The 14330-nt window shown below is 53.6% G+C and overlaps 1 protein-coding gene across 2 annotated transcripts; it reads left to right on the forward strand.

The window, feature by feature from the left end:
- Window positions 1-1859: 1859 nt before the first annotated feature.
- On the forward strand, window positions 1860-14060 carry VSIG10L (V-set and immunoglobulin domain containing 10 like). Of its 2 annotated transcripts, XM_055411382.2 has the most exons (10): window positions 1861-2145; window positions 2226-3074; window positions 3479-3772; window positions 3922-4206; window positions 5665-5919; window positions 6316-6594; window positions 6995-7291; window positions 10937-11050; window positions 11231-11373; window positions 11841-14060. In XM_055411382.2, the coding sequence occupies exons 1-10, from the start codon at window positions 2106-2108 to the stop codon at window positions 11898-11900; spliced, it is 2616 nt and encodes an 871-aa protein (XP_055267357.2). In that variant the 5' UTR covers window positions 1861-2105; the 3' UTR covers window positions 11901-14060. The 2 variants fall into 2 exon arrangements, with proteins under 2 accessions (XP_055267355.2, XP_055267357.2); XM_055411380.2 differs by lacking the exon at window positions 11841-14060 and having other exon boundaries at window positions 1860-2145; window positions 11231-11815.
- The last annotated feature ends 270 nt before the right edge of the window (window positions 14061-14330 follow it).

Here is a 14330-nt window from a genome sequence, read left to right on the forward strand (position 1 = left end):
CTTCTCCATGCAGCATCTGCTTGGATAATGGGCTTCCCTGGTGGCTCAGCTGGTAAAGAATCTGCCCGCAATGTGGGAGACCTGGGTTCGATCCCTGGGTTGGGAAGACCCCCTGGAGAAGGGAAAGCCTACCCACTCCAGTATTCTGGCCTGGAGAACTATACAGTCCATGGGGTCACAAAGAGTTGTACACATCTGAGCGACTTCACTTCACTTCAATGGGAAGTCCAAGATGCCCCAGTCACATGCCTGGCAAGCTGGCTGGGGCTGTTGACTTGAGCTGGCTGTTAGCCAGGGGCCACGATACCTCTCCATGGGGGTGATTGAGCTTCCTCTCATCATGGCAGCTGGCTCCCAAGAGGGCGTGCCCCACAGTTCAGACAGTGGACAGTGCCAATCTCTCAAGGCCTAGATGCAGAAACACACAGGGCCACTTGTGCTGTGCCCTCTCTTGGTCCAACAATCCCAGAGCCCACCCAGATCCAAGGAAATGAGGCATAGACCTTATTTCTTAATAGAAGAAGTGTGGCATTTGTTGCCATTTTAAAGCTACAAAACCTACCCCATGGGATTTTGAAGGGTTAATTACAACAGCACCTTCAGAACCATACCTAATGTGCAGAAAATTCTCAGTCTATTATGACCATTATTATCATTAGCATGGGGTTGGGGGGAAGCTCTCAGGAGGAGTGAGCAGCCTGTCTATCACAGACTAAGCTCTTCCCCCTACCTGGGCAACCTCCAGCAGGTCCCTTGACATCTCTGAGCCACAGTATCCTGGTTTATAAACACTCAGCTCATAGAGCGTTTAGAAGGGGCTCTGACCAGTAATGCTTGAGAAGCATTTTGCACAGTTCCTGGCGCATGATAAGTGGGTAATTATTATTTTGGTTCCTAATAAGGTGAGACTTGAAGGACAAGTTGTGGTTTAGCTAGGTGGGAGGGGGTGGGGGAGTGAGCCAGAACATTCCAGGCAGAGGAAACTGTCTGGGCCAAGGCTGGGAAGGGAGAGATGGGCTGAAGAATGGTGGGGTGTTCAAAGAGTAAGTGCTGGAGGGGAAAAGGAGTGGGTGGCTCTAAGTGATGCCCGACCTGGATGTTTGGATGAGGAACTTGGTTGTCTTCCCGGGGCAGGTGCTAGGGAGCCATGGGAGGGCTGTGAGGGTTGGCTGGGGAGAGCAGCTCTGGGGTTAGACAGACTCGAGGACCATCTGGGGATCCATGGGCTGGAGGGAGGCAGCTAGGCAAGGGGGCAGAAGGAGAAGTCAGGGCCTGTGCTGGGGTCATGCCAGTAGAAAGAGAGGAAGGGATGGAGCAGAGAGATTCAGGGGGCCGAGAGGGTGGTATGGGATCTGGAGATTGACAGCAGTGAGCGGAAGAGAGGCAGGAGGAAGGCTTCCAGCATCCCTCTAGCATGTGGAGCTGACTGGAGATGAAGAATGCCTGAGGGTGGGGTTAGAGGAAAGATCCTAAGTTTAGTGGGACAGATGGTGTATGAAGGTCTAGGGGTCAAGGAGACTCTGGGTCTCAGGAGATGTGATTGAGTGGAAGACAGTCACTCGAAACGGCCTTGAGGGCAAAAAGGGACCGTGGAGAACAGAGGAGGAGCAGGATCAGACAGGAGTATTTGAGGCCTGGCAGGACAGAGTGGACTGGAGGCCAGGAGGCTGCAGAGGAGGCCAGGAGGCTGCAGAGGAAGAAGACCACAGCCATCAGAGCAGGGCTATCTGAAAGGGCGCCTCACCCTCCTCCAGGCAGTCTTCCTGGCTTCACCTCCCCTGCCCCTCTCCACAACCTTGCTACTAAGTTTCTAGCTGGGACTCCACTCTCAACATCTTCCCCGCCCCCGCCGACCCCAGGCAAGTGGGGATGCAGGGGTCAGGTTAGGCACCACGCCCTGAGCTGGGACCAGCTGATGAGGACTAATAGGGTGGGGTCAGTGGCTCAGCCACCAGGTCCGGGTGGGGGATCCTGGCACCTCCCATTACACCTGTCTTTCTTCTCCACCCAGGAAGCTACCAGTCCTGTCAGACTTGTCCAGCCCCAGAGGGATCCGTGCAGGCCCTGGGTCTTACTCCAGTATCCTCACGGGTGCGGTCAGCACCATGGACACTTCGCGGGCTCTGCCTCTCCTCCTGCTCCTGGGTAAGCCCCCGGCTCAGCCGGTTCCCCACCTGCCCCCTTTGCTGCAGCCCAGCAACACCCTCCCCTCGTCTCCTCTGCAGCCTCCGGAGCAGAGGTCCTCGCCTTCCAAGCCTCTTCTGAAATTCAGAGAACCAGTCTCTCCTCGGACCCAGAGAGCTCTTCCCAGGGCCCGGGTGCGAAAGTTCCCTCCACCAATCCCCCCAACTGGAAATTCCCAGATCAGACGGCAGGCTCAGAAGTCTCCACGGATACCCTGCTTTCCGAATGGTCTCCCAAGGGGCTGAATTTGAACGATTCCTTCGGGTCCAATATTTCTGCTGAGAGCGAAAATCTGAATCTGGAACCCTTCTTTGGAATCCCCAGTTCCAATGTATCTCCTGACACCTTGGGTTCGCAAGTTGCTGCCCCAAGCCGGGAGCCTTCCTTGTCTGTTAGGACCCCAGCTTCCAGCATTTCTGCTCACATCCCCAATACTAAAGTCTCTGTGGAGGCCCCAGATTCAAAATACTCCCCTAAGGACGGGGATCTTGAGTTCTCTGCCCAGAGCCTGGGTTCCAAAGTGTCCTCGGAGGCCCATGCGGGGACAAGCTTGCTCCCGCAGGCAGGGGAGCCTCTTGCGGTCCTGGTGGGCACCACCATCCAGCTCCGGCTGGTTCCAGCTCCCTACCCTGGCCCCCCGCCCCCTCTGGTGGTTTGGCGCCGAGGTTCCAAGGTGTTAGCAGCGGGGGGCCTGGGGCCAGAGGGCCTGGGTCCAGGGGCCCCTCTGACAAGCCTGGACCCCACTTACCAAGACCGCCTACGATTTGACCAGGCCCAAGGGGGCCTGGAGCTCACCTCTGCTCAGCTGGAGGATGCTGGGGTCTACACAGCGGAGGTCATCCGGGCTGGGGTCTCCCGGCAGATCCAGGAGTTCACGGTGGGTGTGTATGGTAAGTGGGCTCTGAGCTCCAGATTTCTGACTGCAGGGGCCTGCTGGTAGGCAGATTACCACTGTTCTGCGGCTGTGTCCTCCCCAGAGCAAGGGGTTCCTAGACAAGGGAGAGGACTCCTGGGTTGGGAAGAGGCAGAAGAGGAGCTGGGGGTCAAGGCCGATGCTTGAGGGAAGTTGAACCTGGGGACCAAAACTCCTGGGGGCACTGACTCCTGAGTCCTGGAGAGGAGAGAGTTGGGGACTCAAGTCTGTGAGAAGAGGATTCCTGGGGCTAAGGGGAGGGCTAAGACGGGGACTCAGCTGGGCCAGGTCCTGGGTGTAAGAGGTGGCAGGGACTGGGTCTCGGACCTAAGGGCGGCAGGGGCTGAGAGCCTAGACCTGAGCCCGTGCCCCCTACCCCAGAGCCCCTCCCCGAGCTGTCCATGCAACCCGAGGCTCCGGAGACCCAGGAAGGAGCAGCGGAGCTCCGGCTGCGCTGCATGGGGTGGGGGCCAGGTCGCGGGGAGCTGAGCTGGATGCGGGACGGACGCGCCCTGGATACAGTGGAGTCTGCGGGAGCGAAGCCACCGCGGATCCGCGCAGAGGGCGACCAGCTTCTCATCGCGCGTCCGGTGCGCAGCGACCACGCCCGGTACACCTGCCGCGTCCACAGCCCCTTCGGCCACACGGAGACAGCGGCCGACGTCAGTGTTTTCTGTGAGTTGGGGGGACGTCTCCGGTCGGGGACACGGATCTGAGAGCTCAGGCTCCTGGAGTCCCTAGGGAGAATGTCCAGTCTTCGGAAATCCTCGGGCGGTCCCAGATGACCCCGACCTTCGCGGTTTCAACCCCCTTCCTCTGCCTAGACGGTCCGGATCTGCCGGTCATCACTGTCTCCTCGAACCGCGACGCCAACCCCGCCCTGTATGTCACCGCGGGCAGCAACGTGACCCTGAGCTGCACCGCCGCCTCGCGGCCACCGGCCGACATCACCTGGAGTCTGGCCGACCCCGCCGAGGCCGCCGTGCCCACCGGCCCGCGCCTCCTGCTGCCCGCGGCCCGGCCCGGCCACGCCGGCGCCTACGCCTGTATAGCCAGGAACCCGCGCACCGGCAGCCGCCGCCGCTCGCTGCTCAACCTCACGGTGGCGGGTGAGCGCGGCTGGGCAGGATGCAGGGGCAGGGCCACCAAGGAGGGACGGGTATGCCCGGGAGAAGGGGCGGTACCAGCGAGCGACTGGGACTCCTGGAGGGGGCGGGGCCAGCGTGGAGGGGCGGGACCGGCAGGGAGGGGCGGAGATCTCTGTAGAAGACCAGGGATGCCCAGGAGAAGGGCCTGGGTCAGCACCGAGAGGGCGGGGACTCCTGGGCAAGGGGCAATCTCAACAGATCAAGCAGCGGACGTAAATCACAAAAGACCCTGATGCTGGGAAAGGTTGAAGGCAGGAGGAGAAGGGGGCAACAGATGGTTGGATGGCATCACTGACTCAATGGACATGAGTTTGAGCAAGCTCCGGGAGATAGTGAAGGACAGGAAAGCCTGGTGAGCTGCACGACTGAGCGACTGAACAACAAAGTAAATGACAAAAAGTAGGAGATAGGAAAGGGCCTAAGTTGCTTGGGCCAGCAACTGGGATCAGGAAAAGTAAGAAGTTACCTGGGAAAGGGGACGGAGTCACAAGAGGAAGGGGTGGATTCATTCTAGAAAGGGGGCAGGGTCCTGTAGGAAGGGCAGGGATGTCAACAAAAGGGAAGAGGTCAATAGGAAGAGGCTCAGTTCAGTTCCGGAGAGGGCAATGGCAAGCCACTCCAGTACTGTTGCCTAGAAAATCCCATGGATGGAGGAACCTGGTAGGCTGCAGTCCATGGGGTCGCTAAGGGTCGGACACGACTGAGCGACTTCACTTTCACTTTTCACTTTCACACATTGGAGAAGGAAATGGCAACCCACTCCAGTGTTCTTGCCTGGAGAATCCCAGGGACGGGAGAACCTGGTGGGCTTCCGTCTATGGGGTCACACAGAGTCGGACACGACTGAAGTGACTTAGCAGCAGCAGCAGTTCAGTTCAGTCGCTCAGTCGTGTCCGACTCTTTGAGACCCCATGAATCACAGCCTGCCAGGCCTCCCTGTCCATCACCAACTCCCGGAGTTCACTCAAACTCATGTCCATCGAGTCGGTGATGCCATCCAGCCATCTCATTTTCTGTCGTCCCCTTCTCCTCCTGCCCCCAATCCCTCCCAGCATCGGAGTCTTTTCCAGTGAGTCAATTCTTCGCATGAGGTGGCCAAAGTATTGGAGTTTCACTCGTGGAGTAATCAAAGAGGGGGCGGAGACCCTGGTGGAAGGGGTGGGGCTAGAAAAGTGGGCGGGGCTACGAGCGGGAGGAAAGGAATCAGAGTGGCAAGATGAAGCTTCCTTAGGAAATCAGGGACAGGCAGTGGGGCTGTCCACTCAGCCCTGGAGTTGCCGGAAAGCGAGAGGGGTTTACACGAGAATGGGCGGGGTCAGTGCCTACCGGGCGGGGCCAGGTGAAGAAGAGGAGTGAAGGGGCTGGGGGGGAGAGGATACAGAGCCGACTGACCCCTTGATCTCTCCCTTTCCTCCACAGATCTGCCCCCCGGGTCCCCTCAGTGCTCAGTCGAAGGGGGTCCTGGGGATCGCAGCCTCCGCTTCCACTGCTCGTGGCCCGGCGGGGTCCCTGCCGCCTCCCTGAAGTTCCAGGGTCTCCCCGAAGGCGCCCGGGAAGGACTGACGTCCTCTGCCCTCCAGGCAGTGGTTCCTGCCCACCCCCGGCTCAGCGGCGTCCCTGTCACCTGCCTTGCTCACCACCTGGTGACCACGCGCACGTGCACTGTCACCCCGGGTGAGAGTCCGTGGGGTTTCCTTACTGCTTCCCCCGGGGGGGTATGGCTCTGCTCCTTCAGGACCCGAGGGAGGGGGATTTCCTCTGTTTTCAACCCTACAGATGTTCGGAGGTTTTCTCTATACCTCAAGCAGGGGCTGGTCCAAATTTTCTTTCCAGGACCCAGCAAGAGAACTGACACTTCCCCGCATGTTCAGAGCAACAGATGGTTGAGAATAATAGGATCTGGTCTGTTGCACGTACTTCATATGTCCTCGTTAAGAAAGTCAGACGAATGAATGAGGGAGGGAGTGAAAGGGCAGATCTTCCTCTTGTGGCTAAGGTGCCCTATCAGATTTACCGAAGGGCGCAGGACTCCTTCTTTGACTTTCTTGCTCGGGTTTCTTCCGCCTGCAGAGGCCCCCCGAGAGGTCCTGCTTCATCCAATCGTGGAGGAGACACGGTCCGGGGAGGCAGAGGTAGCGCTGCAGGCGTCTGGCTGTCCCCCACCTTCCCGAGCATCCTGGGCCCGGGAAGGGCGGCCCCTAGCCCCAGGAGGCGGGGGACGCCTGCGGCTCACGGAGGACGGGCGGAGACTTCTCATCGGCAACTTCAGCCTGGATCGGGACCTGGGAAATTACTCCGTGTTGTGCAGTGGGGCGCTGGGTGCTGGGGTCGACAAGATCACCCTCATTGGTGAGTCCCATCTTCTCCCAGAACCTCTCTTCTTCCAAACCCAAGAGACTGGGGTTCCAGCCAGTTCCTAGTGCTCCAGACCCCCAGCCCCTCCTTCCTCAGACACAGAGATCTTGGTCCTGGGCCTCTTCCAACCCCAGACCCTAGGACTCCCACCCCCAGATCCCTGATCTCTCATGGAATCCTGGACCCCAGTCAGTTCTTCCAGGGAACCCTCAAACCCTTGCTCCCTCAGACCCAGGAGTCCAGACCCCCAGTCTCTTCCTTTCTTAGATCCAGGAGTTGTGGTCTCCAGACCCTCTGCTCCTAGGACTTAGGAGTCCAGGTCCGTGACCCCCGTTCCTTTCCCTCTTGGACCAGTGAATCCAGCTTCCACCTTGATCCCCCCCTCAACCCCTAGGACCATCCATCTCCTCGTGGAGGCTGCAGAGAACCCGGGATGCAGCAGTGCTGACTTGGGATGTGGAGCGTGGGGCCCTGATCAGCCGTTTCCAGATCCAGGCACAGGTGGAGGGCCCTGACCCGGGCAGAGCCATCGCCTCCAAGGACTGGGTCTCACTGCTCATCCTGGGGCCTCAGGAGCGTTCAGCTGTGGTGCCCCTCCCTCTTCAGAACCCCAGGACCTGGGTCTTTCGTATCCTGCCCACCCTGGGGGACCAGCCAGGGACGCCCTCCCAAAGCCAGATCTACCAGGCCGGTGAGTTGGAGCCTTTCTCCTGGACTTCCTCTCAAGTCTCTTTAGTTGGATCTTCCTTCCTTCTCTGTGTTAGTTTCCTGGGGTTGCCGTAACTAGATACCTTGAACTGTGTGGCTGGAAACAACAGAAGTGTATTCTCTGCCAGCTCTGGAAGCCAGGAGTCTGTGCAGGGTCACGCTGCCTCTGAGACTGTTGTTTTCTGTTTGTTTGTTTTTTCCCCTGTGCTGTGTGTTTCTTGTGGTGCACGGGCTGCTCTTGCAGAATCCGGGCTCTGGAGCGTGTGCGCGTTTCTTTAGTTGTGACCCACGGGGCTTAGCTGCCTGTGGCCTGTAGGATCTTAACTCCCCTGACCAGGGATCGAACCACACGTCCTATCTGAATAAGGCAGATTCTTTTTTTAAATTAATTTTTAAATTTTGACTGCACTGGGGCTTCCTTGCAGCCCACAGGCTTAGTTGCCCCAAAGCATGTTGTATCTTAGTTCCCCGATGAGGGAGCGAACACACATCCCCTGCATTGGAAGGCGAATTCTTAACCTCAGGACCCCCAGGGAAGTCCCTGCCTCTGAGATTCTGCGAAGAATCCTCGCTTGCCTCCTCCTAGCTTCTGATAAAGCAAAAGTGAAAGTCGCTCAGTCGTGTCCAACTCTTTGTGACTCCATGGACTATATAGTCCATGGAATTCTCCAGGCCAGAATAATGGAGTGGGTAGCCGTTCCCTTCTCCAGGGGATCTTCCCAACCCAGGGATCGAACCCAGGTCTCTCGTATTGCAGGCGGATTCTTTACCAGCTGAGCCACCAGGGAAGCCCTCTATCTTCTGACAGTGACTGTCAATCCTTGGCATTACTCCAGCCTCTGCTTCCAGCCTCTCACAGTCTCCTCCTCCCTGTCTGTGTGTCTGTCTTCTGTAAGGACACAAGTCATATCCGATGAGGGCCCACCCTCATGATCTCATCTTGACTTGATTGGTTGAATTGTGCTTCCCCCTGCAAAAGATACAGTAGCCCCTTTATCCTCGGTTTTGATTTCCGAGGTTTCAGTTACCAGGGGTCAGCCGCGGTCTGAAAATATTCAATGGAAAATCTCAGAAATAAACGATTCATAAGTTTTAAATTGCATGCCTGAGTAGCGTGATGAGATCTCAGGCCATCTACTCCGTCTCACCTGGGAAGTGAGTCATCCCTTTGTCCAGCGTGTCCTGCCTGTTAGTTACTTTGAAACTGTCAGTTGTCAGATCAGCTGTCGTGGTATTCAGGACTTGTGTTCAAGAAACCCTTATTTCACTTATTAATGACCCCAAAGGGCCAGAGTAGTGATGCTGGGAAAAATGTAGATACATAGGTCCCTGTGTGACCTCATTTGGAAATGAAGCCTTTGCATATCATCTTGACTTGATTACATCTGCAAAGACTGTATTTCCAAGTAAAGTCATGTTCACGGGTCCTATATCTTTCGGGGGAGGAGACAATTAGTAACACTCTCCAACTTCCTTTTCAAAATTTGTATTTATTTAGTTAGCTGCATCGGTCTCAGTTGCGACACACGGGACCTTCACTGCCTTGCTCAGGACCTTTCGTGGCAGCGCGCAGGCTCTCTAGCTGTGAAGTGCGCTGGTTTCAGTAGTTGTGAATACTCCCAGCTTCTAAGTACTGGATGCATCCGTCCTTAGCTCTCTTCTCCACCTATCCTTCTCCCCAGTGTGGCCTTTCCATTCTCACTGTCTTAAATATCATCAATACTCAGATGACACTCAAATGTCTGATCTCCAGCCCAGACCTCTGAACTCCAGACTTGAAAAGCCACCTCCCTACTTGACATCTTCACTTTGAATGTCCAACTATTTCAGACTTTACATGTCCAAAATAGACCTCTTGATGTTTCTCCAAACTATACTCTGCCCACCCCACTCCTGTCAACTCTCCAGTCTTCCTACCCTGGAAAATGGCACCACCCACATGCTGACAGCACCTGTAACATCCCATATATGTCCAGAGTCCCATCACTTCCTTCCAAAATGCTTTTTTTTTCTTTTGAGTTTTAAATTTTTTATTTTTTAAACTATGAAAATATGATAATACATTTACAGGAGACTTGGAAAATACAGAATAAAGTTACACATAGTTCAACTATATATTGCAATTATTTTTAAATAGATAAATTAAGATATTTAGCTGGACTTTCAATATCACACTCAAAAATTAATAGAATTAATAGACAGAAAAGTAGAAGGATATAGTAGATCTGAAAAGCCCTCTGAGCCAATCCGACATAATTAAAATTTATACAATTTTCACACAAGAGCAGGGTACAAATTCTGTTCCAAAATGCTTTCTTAATCATCTGCTTCTTTCCATCTTCACTTCTACACTCTGGTCAGACACCACGGTCCTCTCTTGCCTGGACTGCAGTAGCCATTTTCCTGGTGTCTTTATGCCCCCTCTTGCCAGCCTACAATCCATCCTCCAAGTAGAAGCCAGAGTTATGCAAATCAGACCATGTTGCTGCTGCCTTGCTTAAAAGCCTTTCATGCCCAGGCTCTGGCCCCTCTTAACCCCTCTAACCTCAACCCTTACCTCTTCCACCTTCATTCCATATCCTCTACCCACACTGGCCTTCATTGGACACAGATAACTTTTTCCTGCTTCTGAGTCTTTGCATGTTCTGTTCCCTGTGCTTGGAACACCCTTGTCCCCCTGTTTAGCATGTCTGGCTCCCTATTCCCCAGGTCTCTGCTCAAATGTTACTTCCTCAAGGACCTTCCCTTGCCAACTTTTCTAAACGTCACCTCCTCTTCCATTATTTCTATCATTTGTTGTTGTTCAGTGGCTAAGTCGTATCTGACCCAACAGCATGGACTACAGCATGCCAGACTCCCGTCCTTCACTATCCCCAGGAATTTGCTCAAGTTCATGTCCATTGTATTGGTTGATGCCATCCATCCATCTCATCCTCTGCCACCCGCTTCTCCGTTTGCCTTCAGTCTTTCCCAGCATCAGGGTCTTTCCCGAAGAGTAGGCTCTTCGCATCAGGTGGCCAAAGTATTAGCACTTCAGCTTCAGCAGCAGTCCTTCCAATGAATATTCAGGGTTGATTTCCTTTAGGATTGACTGGTTTGATCTCCTTGAAGTGCAAAGGACCCTCAAGAGTCTTCTCTAGCACAATTTAGAAGTATCAGTCCTTTGGTGCTAGGCCTTCTTTCTGGTCCAACTCTCATATCTGTACATGACTACTAGAAAAACCATAGCTTTGACTATAGTGACCGTTGCCAGCAAAGTGATGTGTCTGCTTTTGCTCCTGAAAGCAGAGACATCCAAAGCAAATTTCTATCATAGCACATTTATTTTTTCTTCTGAACACAATCTGTAATTATGTTATCTATTTGCACATTCGTTTCTGATTTCCCTCCTAATATTAATATCAACCCACAGGATAGCCGGTATCTTGGTTTGCTCACCAATGGATCTTCACCACCTGACAGAATGCCAGACACACCACAGTCATTCAGGAAACGTTCCATGAACTGCGGGTGTATGGGGTCTCTGATTCCTGGGTTCTGACGAGCGGGAGGTTGAGGCAGAAGGCTCAGGAAACAGGTCCAGCTTTGGTTCCTTTCCCCTCATTCCCTTTCTCTTGGTTTCTTCCAGGTCCCACCCTGGGCCCCGGGGCCATCGCTGGCATTGTTCTGGGGTCCCTACTAGGCCTGGCCCTCCTGGCAGCTCTTCTCCTCCTGGGCATCTGCTGTCTGTGCCGCTTTCGAAGTGAGTGGGGAACCCACCTCTGGAAAGAGTCCCACTGGTTCAGCCTCTGAACCAGTCAGCAGGAGTTACCTCCAATCCAGCCAATCCACCTTCCGCCCAGCTTCCTTTGCCATTGACTGAATGGGCACGTGGGTACAGCCAATCAAGTGTTGCTATTTCTCTTCCTCCTCCCTTTCCCAGGAGAGGCACATGTGAAAAAGAAGTGGACCCCTATAGTCCCCCAACGGGAAAAGAAGGTGCAGAGCGTGACCCCAGAGCACACCCCACAGCCTCTGCCCCTCAAAATACCACTGGAGAGCCCTAGCCCAATCAGGGCCCACCCAGTGAGTATGGGTGCCCCAGGGTCCTGGAATGGGGGTGGAAATTTTTGTGTTTTAGTCAAGCAGAGGAGATGGTCAGAATTCTCTTCCTCCAGCTTTTTTTGTTGGTTCAGAAAGTTGATAGATTCCCCCCCCCCCTTTTTTTTTTGATACACAGAAGTTGGACAGGACTTTCCATCCTATATATATGCATGAAATTCCAATTTCCCCAAAATGCCTTCATTCATGTCCATAAAAATTGGGAAAACTTCCATTTTCTCTGTGAAGTGGGAAAGAACATCTCTTCCCCATAAAATTTGAGTTGTTGTATGCCTTATTTCTCCCAAGGGTGACTAGACCTTTTTCCTCCTTGCAAATGGAGGGAACTCAGCTATTTTTGGAATGGTGCAAGCTAGCGCTGGGAAAGGGTGAGTTATGTCACATCCAGGGTAACTCTTGTGGTTGTTCCCCGTCCCTCTTCTCTCTTCTAGGCCACCGGCATGCCTCCAGGTGGGGGCCCCAAAAACGTTCGGGCAGCCACACAGGTGTGAGCCGGGCGAGTAGCTCGCTCTGTGCAGGACTTTGGGGGCGGGACTTCCTGTTTCGCCTTCGTAGCAGTTAGGGACTTCCTGTCCCACAGTGATTGACGGTTTGAACTGGAAAGTGGGACTTCCCGTCTCCCTCTTTCAGCGCCCAAGAAGACTCTCCCTGTATTCATGCAGCTAAGGAGATGGGACTCCAGGGCTGGGAGAGACTCCTGCTAACCGAACAGTGTGGTTTGTACAGCCTTCAGCAGGCAAGGGTCTGTGGCAGCCGGGCAGGGCGTGCTGTGCGACTGGGAGCTGGAGAGGGTGCCCTGCCTCATTCTCTGGAAAGGTCTTCCTATATCGATGTTTGCCTCCTCCAGGCTACGCCCCATCTAGCTCCCAGAATCTTCATCTTAAATCAGATCACATACCTCTTCTCTTTAAGCCCTTCTAGGAATGCCCATTGCCCTTCAGTTGTCCAGGCTCCGTATTGGGACCTGTGAAGCCTTGTGGTTTGGCCTCTGTTGGCCTCTCTAACGTCCCCTTCCAGAAATTTCACCCCTGCTTCTCTTCTCCATACTTTAGTTTGCCTCCAGGCCTTTGCTTCTAGAGTTTACTGCACCTGGAGCAGGATTCTTTGCTCTGCATCATTAATATTTCAAGTATAAAGGGAACTGTTACCATCTTAGAGGACCCTTTTCTAACCCATGACCCAAACTTGCCTTGGCTATGAATTGGGTCCTAGAGGCTCTGAACCTCCTGCTTCTTGTATGTAAATATGTAATTACTTGTTTAACCTCTGACTTCCTCTCTAAACTGAGAGTTACACAAAGGTAGAGACCGTGTCCTTATCACCAGCATTTAACACAGAGTTTGGTACAAAAACATCCATAAGTATTTGTCATCTGATCAAATGTCTGGGGCCAGTGAACTTCAGGTCTTGCTGCTGCTCTCCCCAGCAGAATGACTTCCTTTTCCAATTGAGTTTCTCACTGGAAATGTAAGGAGTGCATCAGTGAAGATTATTTTGGCTATAAGTAATAAAGTACTTATGGAAAGAAATATGGAGGTAGGTAGTTTCAGTGTGGCTCAACAACTTAGTGACACCACCAAGTATTTGGGTTCTTTGTGTTCTTCTGCTTTGCCACCCTCAGTGTGTTGGCATATTGTCTCAAGTAACAAGATGGCTGTTGTAGCTCCAGGCATCACATCTTCACACAACTGTATCTAATGACAGAAGGAAGAGAGCAGGGTTCCTTTCCTCACATGAATGAGGGAAAAATTTCCCGGAATCCTGATAGCAAACTTCCCTTAAGTCTCATTGACCAAAAGCTGGCCATATCACTGTGAGGGAGGCTGGGAAATCAAATATCTCAGTCTGTGTCATGGAAGGTGGGCAAAGATGAAAGTGTAACAAATACCTAAGGCATAGGCAACAATGTCTGTCTCGGGAGGAAAGGATGTGAGCCATTCTGGCTAAAGTTTGGTATGAAAGAGGCCTTGGATCTTTTTAGGTGATGGTTGGAGTGAGTCCTGGAACCTCTACATCTCTTCTATGTCACTGAGAATTTTCATTTCTTTTGTAATCACTAGAAATTGAAAACCTAACATGAGTTGGTTTAAACATACATGGGACTTTATTGCTTATGTAAGTGAAGGTAGGCATCAGGTAAGTTTTGATCCAGTTGCTCAAATGATGTCATCATGGACTCAGTTTCTCTAGACTTTCCACTCTGCATTCCATGGTGTTTCTGTCACTCGCAGGCTCCATGTATTGTCTTCCCCACCAGTGCTATCCCCACAGACCCAAGATCTCTCCATGCGATGGAGAATAGACATCCTGCAGATCTTGACTTCATACCATTGAGCCACATTATCCCAACAGAGAGCAGCTCTTCCTGGGAAATCCACACTGCCCTGGAGTTCGTTCTCATTAGTCTGGCTGGGCCATGTGCCCACCTCTGAACCAGTCACAGTGGGAAACGGGCTATGCCGAGTAGCTTCAGCCAATCAGGGACCACCTCTGTAAATAGGTCAATTCCAAATCTACCAAAGAGAAAGGGGAGGGCAGAAGTGACGCTGGGGAAGCACCACCAATAACCAGGAGTCTGCACTCCACTCACCCATATGCTTACTGACGTTGACACTGGCAGGCGGAGACTTTGGAAAAAGGCGTTTATTGGTGTGGCGGTCTCAACACTCCCCATGAATCGGAACACACGGCCCCCAGGGCCCCCCGCCCCCCCTCCCTGGCACCCCTCCCCCTCCCCTCCCTGTCCCCTGGACCCTGGGAATGGAAGACAATGTGGGATGGGGCCCCCATCTGAGGTACAGTCACTGCCCCTTGCCCCCCTGCCCCTGCCCCGCCCTCTCTCGCCCTCACAAGCTCCGGGTGGTATAGTTCGGGGTGGGTGTTTATAAGAGGGTCTCCCGGGAGCTGGAGTTGGTAACATC

Source organism: Moschus berezovskii, chromosome 22 (assembly GCF_049115385.1).
Source record: "Moschus berezovskii isolate FMDL1 chromosome 22, NW_MosBer_1.0, whole genome shotgun sequence".
NCBI lineage: Eukaryota > Metazoa > Chordata > Mammalia > Artiodactyla > Moschidae > Moschus > Moschus berezovskii.

Bases quoted from the DNA above. Each gene is read 5' to 3' on its own strand.
- VSIG10L (XM_055411380.2), top strand. From the start codon at position 2,106: ATGGACACTTCGCGGGCTCTGCCTCTCCTCCTGCTCCTGG. The intron at 3,773-3,921 runs GTGAGTTGGGGG...TCCTCTGCCTAG, and splicing joins GGCCGACGTCAGTGTTTTCT to ACGGTCCGGATCTGCCGGTC. The intron at 11,051-11,230 runs GTGAGTGGGGAA...TCCCTTTCCCAG, and splicing joins CTGTCTGTGCCGCTTTCGAA to GAGAGGCACATGTGAAAAAG.